This window comes from Orbicella franksi, chromosome 4, assembly GCF_964199315.1.
Source record: "Orbicella franksi chromosome 4, jaOrbFran1.1, whole genome shotgun sequence".
In the NCBI taxonomy this organism is placed as follows: domain Eukaryota; kingdom Metazoa; phylum Cnidaria; class Anthozoa; order Scleractinia; family Merulinidae; genus Orbicella; species Orbicella franksi.
The window spans coordinates 31,854,946-31,875,478 of record NC_138148.1 but is presented as its reverse complement, the minus strand read 5'-3'; the positions used below and the strand labels follow the sequence as shown (position 1 = coordinate 31,875,478).

The 20,533-nt window shown below is 40.9% G+C and overlaps 2 protein-coding genes across 2 annotated transcripts; both read right to left on the bottom strand.

Annotated features, from left to right (window-relative positions):
- Positions 1-298: 298 nt before the first annotated feature.
- LOC145484003 (L-2-hydroxyglutarate dehydrogenase, mitochondrial-like) lies at positions 299-9,795 on the bottom strand. The gene is made up of 11 exons (XM_081462593.1): positions 8,466-9,795; positions 7,192-7,325; positions 6,418-6,569; positions 5,439-5,570; positions 5,118-5,231; positions 4,625-4,679; positions 3,998-4,035; positions 3,073-3,237; positions 2,281-2,438; positions 1,446-1,577; positions 299-1,217 (listed from the first exon to the last, which is right to left on the bottom strand). The coding sequence occupies exons 1-11, from the start codon at positions 8,543-8,545 to the stop codon at positions 1,022-1,024; spliced, it is 1,356 nt and encodes a 451-aa protein (XP_081318719.1). The 5' UTR covers positions 8,546-9,795; the 3' UTR covers positions 299-1,021.
- Positions 9,796-9,881: 86 nt separating this feature from the next.
- On the bottom strand, positions 9,882-18,997 carry LOC145484002 (ubiquitin-protein ligase E3A-like). Its single transcript, XM_081462592.1, has 9 exons — positions 18,683-18,997; positions 16,559-18,180; positions 15,444-15,673; positions 14,776-14,839; positions 14,332-14,556; positions 13,764-13,884; positions 12,670-12,956; positions 11,586-11,756; positions 9,882-11,041 (listed from the first exon to the last, which is right to left on the bottom strand). Exons 2-9 carry the CDS (start codon positions 18,128-18,130, stop codon positions 10,634-10,636), a joined length of 3,078 nt encoding a protein of 1,025 aa, XP_081318718.1. The 5' UTR covers positions 18,131-18,180; positions 18,683-18,997; the 3' UTR covers positions 9,882-10,633.
- Between the last annotated feature and the right edge of the window lie 1,536 nt (positions 18,998-20,533).

Genomic DNA, 20,533 nt, shown 5'->3' with positions numbered 1-20,533 from the left:
TAGATAATCAAACCAAAACGGCCAAACTCGTCCTCACAACAGGTCTATTTGTCCAGTCAGCCAGTCCTCAATAAAAACCCCTGTAATACACCCACAAAGCTACACATTTCACTCGTTACTAAATATCCAAGTTCTTTAAGTGTTTACAGTCAATTTGTATCACGCATGATGCTTTCTTCACTCAAACCCGTACGCCAACGAGGCAAACTTCCGATCAATGGTACCCCATAGTACCCCATACTTCTTCGGATCAATTCTAGACGACCTCGCTGACTCTCACTGACTGAAAAAACAAATCAAGACTAGTTTAAAAATTTATTTATTCTCGTCTCCTACAGTTAGGTCACATCCGATATTGATCATTTGTATTCATAATATAAATTTTACAGAAATCTCCGTTCAATTTTAAACGAGAAACGCTTGTTTAACTAAGAGAATGTATACCGAGCTATCTAACTTGACAAACGTTTCCTCCTTTAAAAACAGAACTTGACAGTTGGTGAAATAGAACAATTATGGTGAAATTCCTCCTATCTTTGGAGTCTAAAACGGCGTAAACATTTACGAATACATAATTTACAATATTCTGTAAGTATAATTATTGTTTTACATTATCGTTAAAAAGATGACACTTGATAGCTTAGCTGCCTTGGTCTATGTTATGTGCGCATAATTTGCGACACCCACTTAGGATTTGTTTTAACTTTGGTTTCGCCTAGCGGAAGATCATACGTGATACACATTAGTTTGTGGTTTTGAAACATGCATACACATGGTATAGTTTAGGTGTTTGAAAAAACAGCTAGACGCCATTTAGACAACCTATGGCTGTAGCTCCCACAGTGACTACTCAGATATTCTCCTGTGAAAGAGACGCTGCATTATACAGTCCGCGTTTTTTGCACTGGTCAGGTTGCTTTCCATTGTGTTTTGCGGTTCAAAGGGACGATTTAATATTACAACAGAAGCATGTTTCTGATTACAAGTAATATCATTCTCTAGTATAACTATAGTGCATCTTCTATAGGTGAAAACGATCTTTAACCTTCTCTGCTACCATTTTAGCAATGGCAAGAGAGGACGTGGCTCCCGGGGAGGGCGCATTTCTGACGTGCAGCACTCGGCTCCCTATGTCACCTGAGCCTCCATCAAACACGAAGTCCTCCACTAAATTCCCATCACGGTCCATGGCCTGGGCACGAACTCCAGCTGGCCCTCTATGATTGGTTGAAGTGAAACAAAATAGGTTAAGGCTACATTTACCAGTAGTCATAAGCACTCACGAGTGGCAAGAGGCACTGAGAGTAAAGAAAGTCCAGCAAAAAAAACAAACCGAACAAACTCCTAGATTCTGTGTTGACTTCCACTGAGTTAATGAAAAAAATCACGCAATTAATACGTGACGGCCTGGAAGAAAATTCTGAGAGCGGCACTTGGTTACATACCTCTCAACGTCCTCGACTTTCAGACTGGGTATGTATCTTTGAAGTTGCTTCACTTGTGCTGATTTGATGATTCCACGATAATACTCTCCAACACCAAATGTGAAATACTGGAACATTAGTTTCCTTAGACCACTAAAAACAAAAGATAATACATGTATTCAGAATTGCTTCTCCTGATACTTTGCGCTTTAAAAAACTGTCACAGCATCGCTTTCTCTCTTTCTTTCTACAGTTGCAAACGTTTTCCGTGCTGAGCTCCACAAATAGTTTACAAAACTCGTACAACACGCGCATTTCTGACCAATCGCGCTCACCCTCCGCGCTTCTTAAATATATTGATGGCATTTTTCTGCTTGATTTCTGGTTGGTTAGCCTCGAATTTCCCCGCGCTTCTCACGGGCAACATTTCTTGCATTGAGTTTTCATTGGTCAGTCTCGACTTTTCCCGCGCGTCTCATGGGTGACATTACGTTGAGTTCTGACTGGTTAATCGCAGTCTTTCCCACGCTTTCCTCTTTGTCACGTGTTTTAGTTTCGACTCTGCTGATCGTTGTATTACAGGTGTCGTCGTCGTGAAGCTCTATCATAACTTTAGTTTACATTTCAGAACAGTCGTTAGACCTATCTGAATACAAAAATAACATTTTCCCGTTAAGGGGATGTTACCTAGCCTGCTTGAAATACGAATAATAACGGCAAAAAAGAGTCATGACTTAGCCAATTGTAAACCGTTAAGAGGCAAAAAACCCAAAACCAAACGTTAAACGCCATACATAGTTTTGAATCGATGGTTTGCACCAAGAATCTTTATGAGTAGTTCTTAAATAATACATACCGGTACCCCAAGGCATCTATTAAGTCCTTAAAATTCACATCTGTAAGTTTGTATCCTTCCCGAGCAAATGCCAAAACGGCATTGGGCCCAAGCCACACGCTGCCATCAACGCGCGGAGTAAAGTGGACTCCAAGGAAAGGAAAATTTGGGTCTGGTACCTAAGAAGAAAAAATTACATTATTTTATAGCCGGAATTACTCTCACCAAACGGTGTGCTTTCTCATTGGCTATGCCTAACTCGAGAAAAACCTCTAAAACACTAACTGCAAACGGTCAATGACTTTTACCAAAAGAGGATGACTAGTAAGAGAGTTAATTCCTCTTATAGGCCTCATTCACAAGGTAATCCATGTCAAGTTATTGTTAGATCACTCCCGGTTTCTGAAATCTTAACAGGGTCTATATATAGCCAACCTTATGACGTGAGCTTTACGCAAGTGGACAGCCCACGCGGCTTTACCCGCATTTTCATTCTCCATGAGAACATCAACGCAACGCGCGTGGTAACAGTATCCGCGGAAGAACTGGGCACTATGTCTAAAAATAACTTAAGAGGGATAACCTTGGGTATAAGCGGCCTATATAGGAGATTCACTCTTACATTTATCTTCTCTTGCTTCACAATGCAATTAAAAACAAGGAAGTTTGTGCTAGCAAAGAAATAAGGTTAAGTAATTTGAGATTAGCGATACAAGACAAGAATGGACATGGATCTGAGACAAAGCAGACAGCAACACTTTTATACACATTGTGCAACAGCCCAAACAAATTTTGCGAAGGCGACATACGCACCGGGTAAATGTTGCCGTTGACTAAGTAATTCTTTTCGTCTTTCAACTTGAGGTATTCTCCTCGGAATGGCACAATGCGAGGATCTTCTTTACATCCGGATTTCTCTGCCAACCGGTCTGAATAAAGGCCTCCGCAGGTGACGACATAACGACAGCTAATGGGGGACTGGTAGAGAGAAAAGCAAGGAATGCAATAAATTAAGCTGTAAGACATGGAGCGATACTTACTTGAGTGTCAAACGTAATACGCTGACGCATTTGCACTGTGTTTGCATTACTACCCTACACGATTGGCTTAAAAACTCCACGCACATGGCACGTGCGCCACGCACATGTTTTCCCGCGCTTCTCGCCGGCTACATGCATTTGCTCTGAGTTTTGATTGGTTAACCAGATTATCTGTGTCCTTTGTGATTGGTTACAGTAATTACTTTCAATTGGTTTTGGTTTTACGACACTCTCGAAATTGAAAACCACCCTTACCGCATGGGTATGTTTAATTGTTTAGGGTAGGTCACTTCCTCTAACCCTAAAAAAAAAGTGTCTGCAAAGGAGTTGATTCCTTAGTCAAAAATATTGTTTAAAGAGTGAATTTTCTTTGTTTTTGCTCAGTGAGTGAATGAGACAAACAAGAGGGTGATGGGGCCAAACACAAAACTCTTCTTACGTTAAACAAAACTAACGTGTACTTTAGGTAACAGGGAGAGAAATGAAGTGAATAGGCTTGATCAAAATTTGCCAGTTTCAGTTTCAGACAGGTGCCATAAAACTGTATAAAGTTTAGATCCAAGCATGGAAAACGATTGCAGATGAACATTTAATGTGAACTGTCCAATTACATCAACATGTTTCGGTACTAGTGTAAATGCGTGCAGTTTGAGTAACGAAGATAACTGAGAAAGCAAAGAAACAAGAAAAAATCTTACGACATTCTTTCCATGTACAGTAACAGGGTGAGTGTGACCTGAGAAAAAAGAAACAGAGTGATAGACCACAGCACCTGCAAATTTTAAGTGCTAGCAACAATGACACAGAGAACGCTTCAATTGCAGGGAGAAAGCTAGGGTATCAGTCGGTAGGTCCTGCCTTAGCCTGCCTTTAACTCTTCAAAAAGACTGGCTATGCTCTTTAATTGGGCTAAAGTGAATAACCCCACCAAGACAAAGGTTTATCTCAGTTTCTGCAACAAGATTGCTTCACACTCCTTCCTGGATAGAATGCTAGTAGGGGAGGGGTACCCTGGCAGTTTTCTGGACACACTTATATACACCTGGGTAGAGACAGGCACTGTGAGAGTTAAGTGTCTTGCCCAAGAAAACAACAGAAAAACTCCTGATTAACAGTTGCTTGGACTCAAACCACTCAATTCAGACTGCTGCATGAATCACAAGTCCATTGCACACCAGTAGCGATTACCCCCACCCCATCAACCACATAATTTAAGGTCTATGTTACTTAGAAAAAATTCATAGTTGACTCTGTAGATGTAGAGTACTATAAAATTTGTAAGAAGCTCACACTGGAGGATGTAAAACTTGTAAAAAAAAATTCACCTGCTTCCTTTTCTTGAGAACTATTACTTTCTGGGCTACAACTAAAATCTGTGACCTATGAGAAGAACAAATCAACTGGTTAATTAATAATATTGACACTTTAAAGTAGACTGATGAATCACTAAGTGACTCGCATTGAAAGACGGGAGAAGGATGAAAATTCATCACATCAGGAGCAATGGGACAAAGAACAAATCCTCAGTGAGGTTCAGCCATAACCTTCCAGATACATGAACTACTGAACTACTGAGCAATGGATAGATTCATGGTAAGCTATTCCATTTATTAGCATCATACGTGACACGAATATTGCATTTTACTAGGATCAGCAAAATCGAAAGTATTGTGCATGATAACTAATGACAGATGGTAAATTTTAAGCTTGGAAAATGAATTTTTTTTCAGTAACAAGGGCTAAACTATAATAACTTTACTTAAGTAAGTAAGATGTGTGCATAATATATTATTAGAAATGTTTTGCTCATATCCTGACCTCATAGCCAGTATAGATATCACCACCGGCCTTCTTGAAGTCATCACCATAACTTCTTGCTACTTCTGCCCAGTCCACTATTCCGGTATTGGGTGACAAGATGGCAGACACACCCTACAAACAACACACAAAAAGTTACACAGTCAACTCTTTTACTGCCAACAATCTGAGTGTTTGAATTTTCAATCCTGAGTGCCCCCCTTCCCCACCCCACCCTTTGCATTCTTGCTTATCCCTCCCTTTCAATCTTGAGAGAAAATAGATGGTCTGTGGACAGACTAATAAAAACTAATCCCTTTAACCTCAAAGGTAAATTCTTACCTCACAGTATGGCTCTACATCCTTAATTTCTTTTGAGTCCAAAATTTTCAGGTCCTTTACTCCATTTTCCAGGCCTCGTTGATATAATTTCTCAAGCTGAGGTACCTCTTTCTTTTCTACAGCCACTATAATCTAGAAAGTAAAAACTGAATAAGGACACTCAGGACACCAGTTTGAACGATAAATCATACCCCTCAGATTTATACCACAACAGGCTAGTTGAGTGCCTGATTTCAAAGCAGGAGAGTGTGGGTTCAAACCCTGGACAGACTGCAAATTGAACAAGGGACTTAATATTAAGAATACAGTGAAAGCCTTATCAGACAATGACACCCTCGCTAGCGTCAGCCTAATATTTAAAGGGTGTCTGCTTTTAAAACAAATGTTTGTTTTACAGAAAATATGCAAAGAAAAGTTCAGCTTTATTTTATGGTTAGGGCTACCATCCATACCATCCTTTTTCAAAATGCTTTTCAAGCCAGATAAATATGAAAATGCTGGCTTTGTATTTTAGTGTGGATGGAAAAAAATTTCAAAACGAAACATTTCGAAAACATAATGTCTTGATAATCACGTAAATATTTCCTGCCTGAGTCTTCTTCAAATACAAATACAAAATTGCAGGTGAAAATTTCTCTGACATAATGTGAACAGTCATCATCTTTTAAGAGTGTAAACATCATTTTCAAATTTCTCCAGTGTAGTGCAGTTCAAAATGTTTTGTCTCCCTGTACTGTGAAAACCAGTTGCATAGTGCTGAAAACATTAATGAAACCCCTGAGAGTTATTAAAATCATTAAAATAAGTATGGGATGTCAAAGAATTCCGAGCAGTGTTTGAAAATACTAGTCGAATAGAAAAAATAATGTCCATTCTCAAGTATTTAATACATGTTAATTAACAGTCTTCTCAAAGAAGGAACACTTGATCATAATTTTATTTTTAAATGTGTAATTAATGTTGATTACTTATGGCATACTTTTCCACACTTCTTGTAAGGGATTTTCTTTTCATCACAGTATTTGTAGGTCAGATCCAATCCCTCCACACATAGCTTGGCCTTCAGGGAGCCTGGGGTATAGTAGATACCACAATGAATGACTCCACTGTTCTTGCCAGACTGGTGCACAGCTAACGAACAAAGGAATGAATTAAAAACAAATTATGAAACAAATGTGAATAAAAAAAAATTAATTAAGGTTAACAACATAGCCTACGTAGAAAACAAGTTCTCTTTTAATGTGCCTTAAAAGCCCTCCCCCTCTGCGAGATAGATAGATCTATCTATCACACAGAGTGAATGAAAGATATGTCAAAGATTGCATGCAAAAAGTTCTGTACAATGATATGTAATCACATAACTCCACAGAAATTTGTTCAAAGTTTTTCTCCTTTTCTTATCTTTTTGCTGCAGTGATTGACCTTCTACTGGGCTTCCTTTCAGTTCAAAAATTCTGAGAAAGCATCATCAAGACGGACAATTTTTACCACAGAGTAGCCAAGTGTAGTTAATAAAAGGAAATTTTGCTTCGAGTTTTTCACACAAATTTCTGTGCATTTTCACACATATTTCAGGGTATCATTGGAAAGATCTTTTCCTCCTGCAGAACTTGAGTATAGATGATGCTAATTCTGGTCATTGGTGATGATGCTAGAGGTGGAACAAAGGCCAATACTCATCATGGCCAGTTGCGGCCAGCACAAGCTTCAATGGGTTAAACAACTCATGTACTTGTGTTTGTCTTGTACTCACATAATTCATTCTCTTTCTCTACAACTGCAAACTTCAATGTGGGATGTCTCAGGATAAGTTCTCTGGCTGTTCCAAGACCAACTATTCCTCCTCCAACTACAACCACATCATATGATGCTTGGGTAGCAAGGAATCTGTAAAGAGTTTGATTACCTCACACATAAGCACAATTTTATAACAGAAGAATTTAAGTGACCTTGGCTCATTAATTGACTATAATTTTTTTATGCTAGCCAGCATTAATTGTCTGTCACTGAGCTGTAAATCTCTATAAGCTGGACAATTGTGAGATCTTTGCATACCCATTACAGGATAAATACAGTTGAACCCCTACTAAGCGGCCACCCATAAAATGGCAACCCCTATTAGGCAGCCAGTAATCATAGTCCTGATGTGGGCTTCTTTTTTATTGTTTTTACCTCTAGTAAGTGGCCACTACCCATTTCCCCAAGGATGGCCATTTAATAGGCATTGAACTGTATCCAATAATGAATGTAAGCTATGGCCATGGTAGGCATTGCATCCCATTCCGACTGTATTTAAGTAAAGGGTATTTAATTAGTTCACTACATTTTGCCCTTTCTATCTTTCTTTCACTATGTTGTGGCCCAACATAGCACAACATAGCAGATCATGGCACAACATGTATACACTGCGGTGAATGGAAAGTGGAAAGTATTCAATGTGGTCATGTGGAGAAATAAAAAATACAAATACAAATACAAACATCTGCAGTTAGCCTGTTTATGGTTAGCTCTCAATGATGGAAACGGCAACACTATTCAGTCAAAAAGTCTGCAGTCTGCAGTCTACATTTTACACAGACCGCTTTGTCATGGACTATAAATATATAATATAAACCAGCAGAATATATTGAAACTGACACTTCTCATAACGGATCATGTTCACTTTTTTTGCCAGTGAGCACTGCCAGATTCAATGACCTTGTCATGGACCAGCCAGCAATACTTCTGGGAATAACACTTCCCCATAACGGTTACTGTTCAATTTATTTAATTTATAAGTTTATTTATTTATTTTAATTTGAAGAGAAGTCCCGCTCTGAGCTAACCTTACATGTAAACTTGCAAAGCCACGCGCTAAAGGCTTGATGCTGACAATAAATCAAAGACCTAAATTCAAAGGTACCTTCGTTGGATATGTTATTCCGCTGACAAAATACTCCATAGTGAAATTCTACTTAGAAACTTCTTTAGTTATGTGATCAAATGATGTTGAGCTTATTAACTACTGTTAGCTATGTATCATGTAACCTTCGGGATCGAGGTCTCAGAAGAGAAGTTGTCTTCTGGGTGATGTTTCCCCGCAAAAGTGAACTTCCTTTTCCAAGCATGTTACCATCGAATTTGAGCCTTTTTATATACCGTAATTGCGAAAAAAGTCACATTTCTTGAGATGTCTGGAAGATACGCTGGTTTGCCGGCTCCGTCAAATTGAGTCAGGCGGCCTTCAGTCGCGAGAAACTGGGTAAGACAATGGCCAAGATAGGTACAAATGGCGTGCAAAGTGATCTCTCCATACCTGGGTGCGCGCGGCGGAAAAAAAGGCCTACATATAAGCTCCCTGCTCCTCATACTCGATAGTCCGTCCATAGACATTTATTTTTTCGCTACGAGTTATTTTTCTTTAAGAGCACAAGCGATGCGATGCGAGAGCTAGCGCAACACTCCACAACATGGCACAACGTGGCACAATGTGGCACAACATAACAGAACATAGCACAACATGGCATAACATGGCACAACATAGCACTACATGGCACAATGGATATCTTCTAGTTCAAAGAACGTTCACCTATCACGGAAACCCAACTGGTAAATCACGCATTACCGGCTTGTAAAAGAGCAAATCACGCATCACGTTATGATGTCACGCGGCTAATTTGGTAGCCTGCGTAGCAAGCGTTTCTGTGGGGTTCGGGAGTTAACCACCCCCCTCTTTCTTTTTTTGGTTCTCGCCCCATTTTCCGCGCAGACAAGACACCGAAAATCCCGTTCCTCGGTCTTCCTTTGCTTCCAAACCCCACGGAAACGCTTGCTACGCAGGCTACTAATTTGGTCTCAATCACACGTCACGCTGCTAATTATGGGGCGATCACGCGTCACGCAAAAACCCTTTGCCACCCTTAGAAAAAGCCACGTAAAAGCGATTGCACACTTGGTAAGTTATAAAACGACATTTGATCACGTATTTGACGAAACAACAGTGTTTATTCTCAGTCTGTGTTTTGTACCTAGTATGCATTTTGGATAAATCAGAGGTACCCAGCTGCTGTTGGCAGACCCCTTCCCTTTTCAAGCCTGTTTCACACATAGAGACGTGTAGAACTTTAGAAGTAAAGAATGACAACCGTGGAACGGCTGGGGAAGAGGTCGTGAAAATCCCCAGTTTGTCACGGTATTCTACACTTCCACGCATAGAGAAGTGTAGAACTAAGTAAAGAATGACAACTGTGGAACTGAAGGGGAAAAGGTCGTGAAAATCCCTAGTTTGTCACGGTGTTCTGCTCTTCCTCGCATGGAGAAGTGTGGAATTAAATCAAAGTGTAGAAAGCGGGGATTTCATGGCCAGTACTGGACATTTATGTCCAACTTTGTTAAACGCTGGTACAATCAAAGCCGGACTGAAGGGCACTCCAAGTAGCACTCTCCAAACACTTTATAAATACCTTTCAGTAAAGATAACTTTTAATCTGTACAACATATATACAACAGTGACAAATATATTAAAAATTTCGAGGCAGCCAATTACAAACTTTAAAGTGACCTGGCGTTATTGAATCACTCAGAATTGGATATTAAAAATGTTGTGAATGATTTTGGCCAACAATACTAACATTGGAACTTTAAAAAATCTTCTCATGATCAATAAAAACTTTAACTGGTACAAACATTGCATACCGATCGTCGGAATATTTCGCAATTTCGCAATACTTCTCACATTTCTACGAAACCACCGTTTGACAACTTCCATTAGATTATGATCGGGCCAGTAGAAAAAAACCCGTATATTTTACGAAATATCCGAGGGTTTCAGTTAAGGTATTTAAAGTTAAGGTATTTCAGTGTTTCCACAGCCGTTATCTGGGCCTCGAGCAAACACTGAAAGTATTTCAGATTCTGCAAGACATTCATCTCCAAAGAGTACAAAATGACGGCACTCGCTGAACTTTGACCTCACTGAAACTTTTTTTAGCCAGTCAGCTGAGATAATATGTTTTCTTTCGTCAATAGCTCCTAAACCAATGCGCGCGTATTTTTCGATTTCCTCCGCGTTTAGTACATTGGCACCGGTTACCATGGTTATGTTTTCCCGCGCAAAATGACGGTCACACGTTTTCAACGGTTACCCGCTGCTGCTTCACTCTGATTGGCTAATAGCGCGTTTTTTCCCCTAGGGACTTGCTCCATACGCGTGAAAGTTAAGTAAGCCCAAAGCCTTTGCAATTTTCAATGGCGACAATGAGCCGCTCCTTCAGCTTCTCCCTGTTACTGTACTCGGGCAACAGAAGCCTGTTAAAACAGGTTAACGCTGTCGGAAGCCTGTCGGAGTCTTCGCCGTGGCGTTGAACGATAAACGTCAAGTGCACCAGGCCCTTGAGAGGCACTCTGTCACTTCCCGTGACAAACATGAGGAACGCTTTCTTCTGTTCCACGGTCATTTCATTGACCACCCTCCAGAGCATGATAATGGTGGGATGGGTGTGGCTGTACCCTTCGTCGTAGGTGGCTGCGACTTCAAGCTCGTAGAAATCGATCACCGGGCAGCCGCAGATCAGAAGCTCCAGTTCATCAGGACGGAATAGGGTCAGCACTTGACCTCCACAGACCTGGCATGAGAGAGAAACCGGTTGAGAAATTTAGACACCACAGGAAACTACTTTTAAATGGCTTTCTTATGAATACTCACAAATTCGGGTTCTATCCACGGGCTTAACAAGGGCATAGCTAGGGGGGCGGGACCTTGGGGTGCTCGTGAACCCCCTTGACGAATCTGGTGAGCACCCTCACTTTGATACAGTAGTGTGAACCCCCCCCCCCCACGCTCCCCCCCCGTCCTTTGAGTTCGGTAGGTTTCATTTCAATAGCCACTGTGGTTTCATCCTTAGAGTTACGTTAGAACCATCTTGTACAGCATATTTAACACTACCACACGAAAGTGCTCAATAGCTTTCATTTGAATGGTCACACTTCAGTAATACACAGATTTCAATCGCTCAAACTTAAAATACCTTGTATTAGCAGCATAAACAAATACTGATATCAGCATGGACTGGTATTAACCTTTTTGACCGTTCAGCAAATTTTCAGTGGAAATAAATAAACCCGAGGAACAACTTCCATAAAATTTCCCTGGAAAATGTTCACACTAACCTTGTGAAAGCCCCGTGAAAAGGCTTGGAACTGTCGTTCAACAGATTTAACAAGGAGATGATTGACATACAGTGAAACAAACTGCTCTCGGTTGCCGTTTGTCACAGAAATGTTCTCGCCATTAGGGAGCAGTTCTACACTTTGCAGGTTACCAAACTCACTTGAGGAAACCTAAAAATAATAAATTTAAAAAGTACTTTATTTTAGCCCTTTCCGATTTCCATTAGCTAGGCTAATTGTGTTGCAGTTTTGAACTAATTAGTAGCAAAGCCAAAAAGAATCGTGACCGTCCACGCTACGTTGAAATAATTTGAAAACGGGGATTTCACCCTGAATTTAATGCATCAAATGTTTTCCGTTCACACTACGCCGGCGGAATTTAAAAACGCAACAATCACCGGTCATTTTGGATTTGTGTTTGAGGAAAACTCGGTCAGGGAAATCACGTGGTTTTCGTGACTATATCCTTTTCAAACGCTCCGTTTTCAAAATGCTCTCCCGTCCACACTAAAACGCAAAGCCGGCGTTTTCAAATTCCTCCGGCTTGAAAAGCGTCTTCGAAAAGCTCCTTTTTGGTGACGGATTAGTGTGGACGGTAGGCCTGACGGAAGAAACAAAGCTCCGTTTTAAAATTTCCCTTGCGTAGTGTGGACAGGATCTTAGTCTACTGACATGCGTAGTAATCTCACGCTTGCCTCAAAGGTCGCAACTGATACATAGTTTCCCGCGCTTGGCAACCTTTACATGTTCTCGTGCAGCCATTACAAGTTTTCTCGCCATGACACTTTTTGCATGTTTTTTTCGTCGAGTTTTGATTGGTTTATTTCACAATACAGTGTATGAAGCTTGTTGTGACACTATTTGAAGTATCTCACTTTAATTCATTTCTCTAAGGGACCCCGCAATCACTGACCTGAAACGCCCTAAACGAGGTCAGCTTGAGAGCTGAAGTTTCGATGAGTTCTTCTTCACTGTATTCAAAGTATTACCATGCTACAGGGCGTATGAGTTTCTTTTGGTAACTTTATTTTTGGCATTATTGCTCGAATGTTCAGCGGAAAACATCTTAATTCATAAACATTACCTGAAATGTGTAGCAAAACGTGTCTTCCACATCACCCTCGAATTCCAGTAACTCCTGGAGGCTCTTGGCCAAGGAAGGCTGAATGTTCATCAAGTCCTGTAGGCCAACCTTCCCTCCCTGAAGCTTCTTGTAAATCACAAGTGGAAAATGTACATCTAATATGATGCCATTGTAGATTGCTAAGCCAAGAAGAATCCCAACCAGTTCGAATTCCTTCTCAGATTCAAGTGATGAGCTGTTGAGCCACACACAGCGACTTTCTTCAATGTAGGAGAACATTCCATAACCTGAGATGGGAGAGAAATGCAATAAAATGCACTTACTGATCTGCTTGTAAAAACTGCTAGTTAAAGTAAAACTAGCATTTCTTGCTTATTAAGGAAAAAAAGATTACTCAATTAAGCAATCATTCAGTCAGTGTCATTTACTCAGTGTGAGTCAATCAATCAACCAGTCATTCATTCATTCAGTCAGTCAGTCAGTCAGTTGGTTTGTCGGTCAGTCGGTCTGTCTGTCTGTCTGTCTGCCTGCCTGTGTCAGTCAGTCAGTCAGTCAGTCAGTCAGTCAGTCAGCCAGTCAATCAGTCAGTCAGTCAGTCCATCAGCCAGCCAGTCAGTCAGTCAGTCAGTCAGTCATTCCATCAATCAGTCAGCCAGTCAGTCAGTCAGTCAGTCTGTCTGTCTGTCTGTCTGTCTGTCTGTCTGTCTGTCTGTTTGTCTGTGTCTTGAGAGGGAGCCTTGCCCTGGAATTTAATTTAATTACTTGAGTTACCCGACCTGCCATCAAGCAAATAGTGTTTTTCAAAGAAGTATAAATCTAGTTTAGAATAGACTACAAGTTGTCCCTCTTTCGCTTAGTCTGCCATGCGTGATGTGAAAGAAAACTGTGAGAAAAAAATTGCCGTGTGAAATCCTGGGGGTGAGCCAGGATTTCGCGTGGCTATTTTTTTCCCACCGTTTCCTTTCGCGTCTCACACAACAGACTAAGCGAAAGAGGGACTTCTCATAGTCTAAGTGTAGAAGGTCAGGCTATCTGGAAATATTAGGGTTCGAGCACATTTTCCTAATCTATCACATAATGTGTAGTTATGTTACCAGGATCAAAGACAGCTTCAACGATCATGTGGAAGAATTCTTTTTGCAGTCCTCCCATGTCTAACCCCTGCTCTCCTCCACCAACATACTTAATCTTCAGTGGTTTCTTCAGGTCAACCTCCTGTAAAGTGAGAGAAAAAGAAAACAGGTTAACTTCCCAATGATTATTCCCTTGCACACTGCTATCTGTCTGGGAGAAGGTGTGTTGTGACATGTGAAAATATGCACCAATATTAGTAACTCTCAAACCCCAGGAAAACCTAACTATCTTCTGATCTAAGGCATGCAATCATAGATAACATCATTGAAGGAATATGTGGCATGCTAACAATGATTTGTTGATTTGCTTGTTGATTCACAGTATGCCTTCTACTGGACAGAACGCTGCCATTCCCACCTACATTGTACTAAATTGTGCCTGATATTTCAGGAGACACAGAGGCCTCATGGTCAGTGCAGTCATTGACTTGTGTTTTTGGGTGCGACATTTTTAATCATCACAGTGCCTCTCTCCACTTGCCAAAGAACACAACATCATGAATCCTGGTCTGAGGTCGAACCCACTAACCTTGATGTAGATCTGGTTTAACGTATCCTCAATCAGGTGATCTCGCCGAATTTCTAAGACCAGAAAAGGGCACATAGCAGACTTCACAGCATCTTCCAACTCATTGGCCTCGCTCTGAATTTCTTCCCGAAGTCTCTGCGCTTGTTGCACACGCGCCTGATGGACGATAGCGTTTTGGTACTCAACTCTCATTTGCGATACAGCATCAATCTTCAGTACTCGCACCTGCATGCGGAAAGATATCAAGCCTTGGTAAGTTTTAAGTTTATTTGCTTAGTAATATAAAGGAACATAAATATTAAGCAATAATATTAAATTTACAGTAAAGAAGAGAGCAAAGACTGCCGATGTCACTGCCTGACATTTTTACCACCATATCATGGGCCTTTCTGATTGAAGTTTAAGACAGTGTTGCGCTGCGCCACCTCTGAATGTTCAGCTTACCTTTGAAGTTGGGTCAAGCAGAAATGGAAAATCAAGAAGAGATAACTTCTGATCACTTTGTAATCTGAAAAAAAAAGAGCCAAATTTTTATTCTGAAGTTGTTTAAAGCTTAAAAGTTCTGGAAATGGATTTGCAATGTCACATTATCTTATGCACATCAACAGATAAGCATAAAACAACCATAGAGCAACATTTTCTAGTGACACATTGGTTACCACAGACATCACTCTTCAAAATTCCCGGATAAAAATAGCATTTCCCTGACCAAAAAATACCAAATGGCAGATCTAGTAGCAGCCTCTAAGTTGTACTTACAGCTGTCCTCTCTACTACTTCATTAAGACGGATAAGTTTTTCACAAATTTTCCTTCTTCATTAAGGAAAAATATCGTTGAGATCACAGTGACCCCAAATGTATCTTCCAGCCTTCAATTGTGTTAAATCAGCCGTGGTAAATTATTTCAATATTCCCTGACTTACTTCAAAATATCAATTTTTCCTGACTCAAACTAAAATTCCCTGACTTTTCCCTGACCTTGCTGAATTTTTTCCCCTTGACCTGTGGAAACCCTGATCCATAGTACAATAAAGGACAATTTATTGTCCTTTTCTTGAAATACAGTGTCCAGTGAGGTAGTAGTCCTTGGTTACAATACCTTTTTTTTTACCTTTTAGTTTCATTTGAAGTTCCCCACATTTCATATTCTTTCTTAAAATCTATCTTTAAAGAGAGATCTTCATTGTAGAACTCCGAAAGGGAGACAAATTCTTCTTTGCTTCTCTCATTGAGCTGACAAACGGTTTCATAGAGTATAGCAAGCGTTTTGCAAGCTTCTATCAAGTGTGGTTTACTGCATTGACCAGGTGAGACGAGGCTGCTCAAGTACATCTGAAAAACCTGACGATTAAGGTTAGGAAAAAAACTTAATTATATTAAAACTATAAAAAACTAAACTTAATTAATGTGTAGAAAATACATTATGACTTTAAAATGAGATTTAGCACTTATTAACCGAGCAGCAGGTCTGTATGGAAGAATCTTGATTGAGGTCGTGAGTACAGACCAAACGCAGTGAGGTCTGTACTCACAGACCAAGGCAAACAAGACAAATTTGATTCGTTTAATGTAAATGGTTTGTACTAGCGGACATTTTGCTTGCCATCAGCGATGAGCTGACCATAAATCTGCTAGGTTTGCTCATCCCCTTCACTTTTTTTCTCGTCAGGCTTTTTGGCATGTCCATGGAACTACAATTTTTAGAAGAAAACAGTCAATATTTTTGTATTTTACATGTAGTTTGCAACTTTTTCACCACAAAATGTAACCACTCTAAATGCTGGTCTAGATGGGACCACAGTCAATTTCGATTTCAGCCACTCAAATTCATGAAGTCAGTGCAGTTCCCAGTCCTTGTGAGACACAGCTGTATAATATAACCTCTCACTAACTGAACGAGAGGACCATTCTGGGGAATGTTGGCCTGAGGTCATGATAGTATGGACTGAGTGTAGCAAGGTCTGTACAAAATTAACCGAAGTCCAATATTCCCCAGTAGGTCTCGAGCAATAATAGTAATAGTAATAGTAATAGTAGTAATAATAATAATAACGTGGTCAACTTCTATAACATGGACCTCAAACTTGATGACAGGGATTTCATTAAGGGCCGGACAATGACCAGCTGTGAGGATGATTTTGCCAACCTTGTTTGACCATCTATCTTATTAAGAAGTTCAGGTCAAATAAGGGCTTGTGAAAACAATAAAAATTTTGTTGGTCATACCTGAATCAGATGCTTGAAGGAATCCACATCGTAAGAGGAAAAAATATTAATCAAGGCTTGCCTTGAGTCGAGTGGGAGTTTGCTCAACACCAGGCACAGTTTCCATAGAAGTGTCTGTGACTCATGAACAAGAGGGTTCTCTGCCAGAATTACCAGCTGTGCAACCTCATCAGGGTTGATGATCAGGGAGCTAAGTGCAGTAAGATGAATCTCTAAAGCATTCAGTAGTGGCAACACAAACGTATTTTGGGGTTCCAGGCCTAAAAGAAGCTTGTACGCTTTTCTCGCAGCAGGAATGTCCAGGGAATCATGGTATTCCCCTTTAGCTGTCCTAAAACTGTCATTCAGTGCTTCAGATGATGTGAATACTGTCCTGACAGTGTTGATGAGAAAAGCAGCATCTTGACACTGATTGTAATTTTGAATGGTAGATTCCAACATTGGTAATGTTAGATGAGTCAAGGAGAACTCCTGAATGTGACCTGATGACATTTCAAGGGCGCACTCTTTCTCAAACTCTTCCAAGTCAATGACGTCATTTAACGAGCTGTTTGAGCCAAACAGTTCTGCTGGCATTCCAGGAAGAGCGTGGTCATTCATTAGATTGCCAGACAAATTTACCTTGGAAAATTCAGCATCAAGCATGAAAACATGTTTTTTTGCAGGCTCCTCTCTGACTTCGGATGCTTGCAAATTCACTCCTTTTGTACCACTGCCAACAGCCACAAGACATTTACCATCACCACCAGCAACAGGTGTGAACTTCTCCACACCATTATCCAGTTCAATTTTGGAATTACTTTTACCTGAAGATCCAACCACATGATTTTCAAATGTTCTGTTGGGCTCAGTCAGTTGGGTCGGTAGACTCCAATTTTTCTCAGAATTTCTCCTCTGAGTTTGGGAACAGGGTTGGAAAAGTGTTTTAAACGGTGATGTTGAAAACAAACAGTGTAGAAATGGTCTTGGCTTGTTTGGCTCTCCATCAAATAGTTTCGCTGGTAAAGGTGCCGTTTTTTGGTTCTTAGAAATGCATACATACTGTTTACTTCGTGTAGCTAATTCAATGCTCATGATTCCAGCCACATCAGGAGAGAATCTGACCCCTCCTTTGCTGGAAAAGCAAAACTTGTTTTGACAGTTCTGCTTTCCACAACCCTTGGTAAGTTGCAGGAAATAGCATTTCACCAGATCTTCAAAATGGCTCTTGACTTCGGCGAAGGAGGAATTCGGCTGATCATAGCTCCGTGGCGGCATAGCCTCCTTCAGCGAAAGATTCGAATCTGAAATGGCAGCAAGATTGCTAGCGCTCAAAGTCTTTGCGCTGGCTTTCAGAGTCTGCATGTTAATCTGAGCGAGACTGGAATATTTCCTCGAACTGTCCAAGTTTAAGCTCGCAAGCGATCCGCTAAGCACATTTTTTCGAAGTTTCGGTTGGCTTGAATGTTTCTTCAGTTTGTTGAATTTTGCTATGGAGTCTCCAGACTGTAGTGAGTGTCTTTTCGAATGCGCCATCGGAATTTTCGGCGGTCTACCAGGCACAACGACGTGACTACTCAAAACTTCGTCCATTTCAACTCCGCTCTCCTCCTTTGCTCTCACAAAACGACAGCAGGAATATGCTTGAATAACAAAAACAGGACAAAGATCGGTTCCTTTTGAACTATACCTGCAAATCGTTCACTTTTACACTCTCGGAGAGAATTTACGGTAAGAACTTCATGCTAGCATGCATATAGAGCACTTAATGTTTATACCATGTATGGTATATCCTAATATGGCAAAAAGATCAACTCACACTTCCATACATTTGTATTCACTGACATTCACCTTAATGCATTCACCTTCACTTGTACGCACTCACCTTCACGTGTATGCACTCAACTTCACTTGTAAGTACTCATTTTCACTTGCATTCACTCACCTTCACTTGTATGCACTCACCTTCACTTGTATTCACTCGTCTTCACTTGTACGCACCCACCTTCACTTGTATTCACTCACCTTCACTTCTATTCACTCACGTTCATTTCTATTCACTCGCCTTCACTTGTATGCACTCGCCTTCACTTGTATTCACTCACCTTCACTTGTACGCACCCACCTTCACTTGTATTCACTCACCTTCACTTCTATCCACTCGAGTTCATTTCTATTCACTCGCCTTCACTTGTATGCACTCACCTTCACTTGTGCGCATTCACCTTCACTTGTATTCACTCACTTTAAATTGTATGCACTCACCTTCACTTGTATCCACTCGCCTTCACTTTTATGCACTCACCTTCGCTTGCATTCACTCACCTTCACTTCTATTCACTCGCATTCATTTCTGTTCACTCGCCTTCACTTGTATGCACTCACCTTCACTTGCACGCATTCACCTTCACTTTTATGCACTCACCTTCACTTGTATTCACTCACCTTCACTTGTATTCACTCGCGTTCATTTCTATTCACTCGCGTTCATTTCTATTCACTCACCCTCACTTGTACGCATTCACCTTGACTTGTATTCACTCACCTTCACTTCTATTCACTCGCCTTCATTTGTATTCACTCGCCTTCACTTGTATGCACTCACCTTCACTTGTACGCATTCACCTTCACTTGTATTCAGTCACCTTCACTTCTATTCACTCGCCTTCATTTGTATTCACTCGCCTTCACTTGTATGCACTCACCTACACTTGTATTTACTCACTTTCAATTGTATGCACGCACCTTCACTTGTATGCACTAGCCTTCACTTGTATGCACTCGCCTTTACTTGTACGCACTCGCCTTCACTTGTATGCACTCACGTTCACTTGTATGCACTCGCCTTCGCTTGTACGCACTCACGTTCACTTGTACGCACTCACGTTCACTTGTATGTACTCACCTTCACTTGTACGCACTCACGTTCACTTGTATGCACTCACGTTCACTTGTATGTACTCACCTTCACTTGTACGCACTCACGTTCACTTGTATGCACTCACCTTCACTTGTACGCACTCACCTTCACTTGTACGCACCCACCTTCACTTGTACGCACCCACCTTCACTTGTACTCACTCACCTTCACTTGTATGCACTCGCCTTCACTTGTACGCACTCACCCTCACTAGTATTCACTCGCATTCACTTGTATGCACTCGCCTTCACTTGTATGCACTCACCTTCACTTGTACGCACTCACCTTCACTTGTACGCACCCACCTTCACTTGTACGCACCCACCTTCACTTGTACTCACTCACCTTCACTTGTATGCACTCGCCTTCACTTGTACGCACTCACCTTCACTAGTATTCACTCGCATTCACTTGTATGCACTCGCCTTCACTTGTATGCATCAACCTTCACTTGTATTCACTCACCTTCACTTGTGTGCACTCACGTTCACTTGTATGCACTCACCTTCACTTGTACGCACTCACCTTGACTTGTATGCACTCACCTTCACTTGTGTATGCACTCCCCTTTACTTGCATTCACTCACCTTCACTTGTGCTCACTCACGTTCAGTTGTATTCACTCACTTTCACTTGTATGCACTCACCTTCACTTGTATGCACTTACCTTCACATGTATGCACTTGCCTTCGCTTGTATGCACTCGCCTTGACTTGTATGCACTCGCCTTTACTTGTATGCACTCGCCTTCACTTGTATGCACTTGCCTTCACTTGTATGCACTCACCTTCCCTTTTGTGTACTCGCCTTCCCTTGTACGCACTCGCCTTCACTTGTATGCACTCGCCTTCACTACTCCCCTGCTTTGTCCAATTTTCCCAGCTAAGTGAGTCCAGATGATGAGAAAAACGGACTTTATAACTAGATTTTGTTGTAACTTTAGCAGTACGATTTTGTGAAGTTTTTCAATTAATGGATTATTCATACCACCCCAAACTGGGCAGCAATAATAAAAATGTGGCTGACTCAAAAGGGATTTTTTGTACATACAAGTGAACGTAAGTGCATACAAGTGA